General features: G+C 38.7%; 1 protein-coding gene across 6 annotated transcripts in view; it reads left to right on the top strand.

The window, feature by feature from the left end:
• ZNF131 (zinc finger protein 131) overlaps positions 1-1,307 on the top strand; it is a 29,653-nt gene extending 28,346 nt beyond the window's left edge. For all 6 annotated transcript variants that reach the window (XM_029940934.1, XM_029940933.1, XM_029940935.1 and 3 more), the window contains one exon: positions 1-1,307. This exon is cut by the window's left edge and continues 647 nt beyond it. In XM_029940934.1, the coding sequence (XP_029796794.1) occupies positions 1-85 (85 nt within the window). In that variant the 3' untranslated portion in view covers positions 86-1,307.
• The last annotated feature ends 3,920 nt before the right edge of the window (positions 1,308-5,227 follow it).

Below are 5,227 nucleotides of genomic sequence, written 5' to 3'. Positions count from 1 at the left end.
GGGTTTAGAGACCAAAACAGCAGTGGATTCCCAGGCTGAAAGGGCAGGGAGTGAAAACAGAACGCCTATGCCTGTTTTAGAATGAAATAACAAATGAATATATTTTTAAATTAATGTGTTGGGTGTTTGAACTGATGATGGGGCAGTGTGACTGTCCATAAACTAACAGACAAGTGGACCAAAGTTAAAGTCTTTCCTGTTGTGCCGAACTGTTTCTATTGAAACAAACTGATTCCCGGCTCCCTGCCACACACACACACACCCACACGCACGCACACACACATACTCACACTCTCACTCTCACTCTTAATGCCACACAGGAGGGATCTTTCCCATAAGTGAATGGGAAGCTTTGAGAAGTATTATTTCTGGAAATTTAAATGGATTATATTCTTATTATATAGTTGGGTACGAATGTATCTATTTTCATTGTGATGATAAGGGTTCTCCCTTCTCTCTTTCCCAGGTCATGTCCTTTCTCAGATTTTTTTCCATGTTGTAAAATCAAATGTAAAATCATTAGAATACAAATTTACGTATTCTAATGCATGTTAGGAAATTGAACATATAGGAAACACAAGGCTGCATGAAGAAAAGTACATTGTTACTGTGCAGTTAAATTTTGGCTTCTGGCTTTCTTTAGTTTGAACAAACTTCTTGTCTATACTGATAGTCACAGATGTCATCTCTGCAACAGAAACGGTGGTGGCAAAATTTCTAGAATGTAAGAAAAAAAACAGAAAATATAAAAAAAAAAAACAAAAACAAAAAACCACACCATGTGCCTTTTCAAAACCAACTAAACTTCTATAAAATGTCTCCAGTTCTTTCAAAGTTTGTGTTGTAAGGAGCAGTGTAGGTGACGCTATAGAACTTTGTTTTCGCTTATAATGGCAACTAGCAATTCTTTTGGTAACTTAAGTTAGGGTGAGAAATTTCATTTAATGGCAACTGAAGGGCCATTTCTGATTGGAAAAATTCATTTATATCTGTGGTAAACCTTTTTTTTTTTTTTAAATGAAAAGTTGCACTAGTATTTTACCACCAGATGAGAAAAAGGAGCATCACTTAAAAATTAATGTATTTAAAGTACAGAGAAAAACATGTATATAATATATCAGGCTTTGTTTTGAATGAATCTTTTTCCCCGATCCTTAATGTAAAGATCTTGTGCTATAACTTTTAAAGCCATACAAATAAGAGTGCTAAACTGTGGACTTAAAAGTAGGTGTGTAAATATTTTTAATCAGTATTACTTGGAAAATAAAATATAACAACCACAGAAAATAAACCAATATGCTATTTTCTTTACCTGTTAAATTTTGGGAGATATTTACATTTTTAAAGTAAAATTTAAAATTATGTGTTCATGACTCTCTTTTTTCTTTTTAATTACTAGCGTAGAAGTTGTTTTGTGGTCAGAGATCTTACTCGTATTAACATGACTGACACGTGAATTAAGATGCACAGTTCTCAGTATACACCTCTAATCCCCAAAAATCCGTTCGGAAGAACAGAAGGAAGAAGAGGTTGGCATTTGTGGTTCTTTCATGGTGGGGCACAATGGCTCATGGAATTTTTTAAGTAGAGCCTATTTTTAATATACTTTGTCCACTTACTATAGTGTGTTCAATTTAAAAGGTCAGTTCAGCTTCTCATTTGGTAATCCTGATGCTTAAGTGGTATCACATTTGTGTACTGTTTAAAGGGAATGGCTTCCCGCAAGTGGAGAGGTCACAGGTTTAGACATGACAGGAATAGGAGGTTGAGCTTTTATTTTAAGATCAAAAAAGTATATGAACATTTCCAAGTCTGCTCGGCCCTTGGGTACTTATACAAAGCTTACATAGGTGTTTTCTTTCTTTGAACTCAGAATCTAACATGATAGAATTATATTACCTGGAATTTTCAGTTTGTTGTAAGATGTCCATGTTACTGAGTTAGTTGTAACTTAAAAAGAAAAAAAAAAAATCCCTGATAGACACTGGTTTCAAGTATGTGAATTACTAGTTAGTATCTAGCGAATTTTGAATGCTGAAAATAGCACATGATGTCCCCTTTAAGCCAAGATGTGAAGTGAGGTTTATTTTTAAACATAATCTTTAAAAAGCTCTGACCACAAGGTAGAGATCAGGGACAAAAGCACAACAAAGTATTAAAAGTTAACATTTGAGCATTCAGGTTTGGCAGGGCCTTTCAAAACAGGTTTGAGAGGCAGATAATCATTCATTTTGCTTTTCCCACAAGGTATACAAGCTTTATCAGTATAAACGTGATTGCAGAAGGAGAGGAAAACTACCCACTGGCAATAAACCGTATGTTGATTAGCACTTTGCAGTTTGCAAAGCATTTTACTTACAATAAGGCAACTATGAAAAGGCACGATGTAAATTTACTTTTAAATACCGAACTGAATATTTTGTTCCATTTTACTCCTATTGGGGTTTTTAGGTCTGCAGTGGCAGCTGGGCCTGAAGCGCCAGACACTGGTTGTCACAGGAATCCCACGTGCACTGCAGAATATAGATAGGGGAGCCTCTTCTGTCCCCCCTACCACCAACCTCATGTCCAACAAGTCACCTCCAACCCCAGCCAGAGTTAGCGCAGACTCCTCAAGTTCAGTGATGCAGTAGGAGCACAAGACTGCCCTTGCTTCAGACAATAGCCAAAAATAGGGTACCCAGGACGCCTGCACTTCTGCCCTGCTGACTACAAATCAGCACTTCCCACCCTTGTCAGGTTCAGTATACTAGAACAACTCAGTACTGAGGAGAGCACCACACTTCTGAGTATGATTTTATTTTATTTTTTTTTTATGTTTTTATTTTTGATACAGAAGAGAGACAGAGCATAAAGAGGGAGGGGCAGAGAAGGAGACACAGAATCTGAAGCAGGCTCCAGGCTCCGAGCTGTCAGCACAGAGCCCGACGCGGGGCTTGAACCCACGAATGTGAGATCTGACCTGAGCTGAAGTCGGAGGCTTAACCGACTGAGCCACCCAGGCGCCCCGAGTATGATTTTTTTTATAAAGGATACAATCCAGGGGCGCTCGGCTGGCTCAGCTGATTAGGAGTATGCATGCAACTCGACCTCTGAGTGGTAAGTTCAAGTGCCACATTGAGTGTAGAGATTACTTAAAATCTCTTTAAAAAATCCAGGAACAGCCAAATGATGCATAGGGCAAAGGGGTTGTGGAGGTTGGGGGGTGGGGAGCAGTGGATAGAGCTTCCAGGCCTGCTGGTGCTGCACCCTCCCTGCACATGGGTGTGTTCACCAACCTGGGGGCTTTCTTAACCACTTAACCTTTTTTTGTTTGTTTTTACTAAAGTTTCATTACCTAGATGTGATTGACTAAATCACTAGCCATTGATATCTTGGGGTGTGGCTGACAATTCTAGCCCCCTAATGTTAGTTCCTCTGGCAATCACTGCCAAGAATACCTTATTAGCATAAACTCGGGGATGAGCAAAAGGAAGCTTATGATAAAAGACATCACTCCAAAAATTCTGAGGGTTTTGAGAGCTCTGTGCCAAGAACTGGGGTCAAAGACTGAATACTATTTTTTTATTATACCACACCTACAAACAGATTCAACTGAACCCTAATAATACATTTAAAACCCCGAAGTCTTTTGAATATGTACAAAGACGATTCTTATAGTCTTACTAGTTCAAAAATGCTACCATCCTCATATACTATTGAGAGGAATATTTTCATGGAAATGGAAATGTTTCCATTTCTCCTTCTTCAACTTGGAATAAGAGATTTCAAGATTGAAAGGGTCTAGACTATATACTTTATAATTGGAATAAGCCGACAGTACTGAGGCCTAAATGTACAAAAAAGTACACCAGAATATCAAGTACATCTTAAGGGACTTCTTGAACTTAGATTGTTTTAAACACATGATCAGATGGCCAGTAAGGTGTTTACATGGAAATAATTTATAACTATGTCATGCAAAATTAAAAGGGAATGAATGCCTGACCCTAGAAGTTTAGCCTGATTCTGCTGGAGAAAATAGCTTTGCTTTCAGTAGGTTAACACTTAGCTGCATCAGGAGATGGGGGAACCTAAGCTCAGAGTTTGTCAGATACAACGTGCTGGGCTGTGCTATGGCTCTTACAGAATTTGTCATAAAAGATTTAAATGAGAAGCAGCAAGAATTAAAACTATTAGACCCTCACCACCACCACCAATCAATAGGGTCCTTTGTAGTTAGCTGGAGGCCTAGAAGTGTATTGCTTTAAAATGGTAAATGCAGAGGCTGTCACAAATGTATTCTGACCTTATGGGCATATCTTAAAACCACTCTGTGTTGTGTAAACATTGCTTCATCCTGTTGACATGGTAAATAGGAAGGCAGGCTGTGAATGCAGTATTTTCTTCTCCTCACCTTTCCTAAAACTTAATATCACACAAAATTGTTCACCCACCTTGCTGGATGTTGCACCAAAATACAGGCTAAGATAGAAAAATCTCGTAACATAATAGCATCATTTATGAATCACTTACTATATGCCCCAACACTTAACCATTTAAGCATCTCAGGGGCCTCATGAGGTAAATATAAATGGAGGAAATTAAGAGGAGGAGATGAGAAACAGCTGGTAAAGAATGGAGCCAGTATTTGAAACCAAGGAACTTGACTCCATAGACTACAGTCTTGATCACCAAAACAGTTACCTTTGTATGAGATCTTTGTGGTTGACAACATTGGACTGCACAGAGCAAAAGCTAAATACCCATCTTCTTTTTGGAATGCACATGACGGAGTTTGGGGTGGAGGGAACAGGAGATCAGAAAAGCTGGCAAGATACATGCAGCCAATTGTCTTCTGATGTCTCTTTGCCCTGAGACCATACCATCCAGGCAATGGTTCTCCAGCTTAGTGTGCATCAGAATCTTGTTAAAAATACACCTTGCCATACCCGGCGTTGCTGATTCAATTGGTCTAGGTTAAGGCCCAGGAAAGTGCATGTCTAACAAGTTCCTGGGTACTACTAATACCCCTCAGTCCTGGAACCATTATTAGTTGAACAACAGACATAGGGCACTTCAAGATAGCACAGATGAGTAGCCATTGGAATGGGCCTTTTTGATAGTCTCTTTTTTATAGTGTAGCCAGGTGCTACTCTAAAAATATCCGATTAACTATTGTTCATGGTTCTCATTCATGTAATGGACTGGACTAAGGTAGCTGTCTTAGGTTTTGTAATTTCAAGCA

The sequence above is a fragment of the Suricata suricatta genome, chromosome 6 (genome assembly GCF_006229205.1).
Source record: "Suricata suricatta isolate VVHF042 chromosome 6, meerkat_22Aug2017_6uvM2_HiC, whole genome shotgun sequence".
Classification (NCBI taxonomy): domain Eukaryota; kingdom Metazoa; phylum Chordata; class Mammalia; order Carnivora; family Herpestidae; genus Suricata; species Suricata suricatta.
This window is presented reverse-complemented; position numbering and strand designations above follow the sequence as displayed.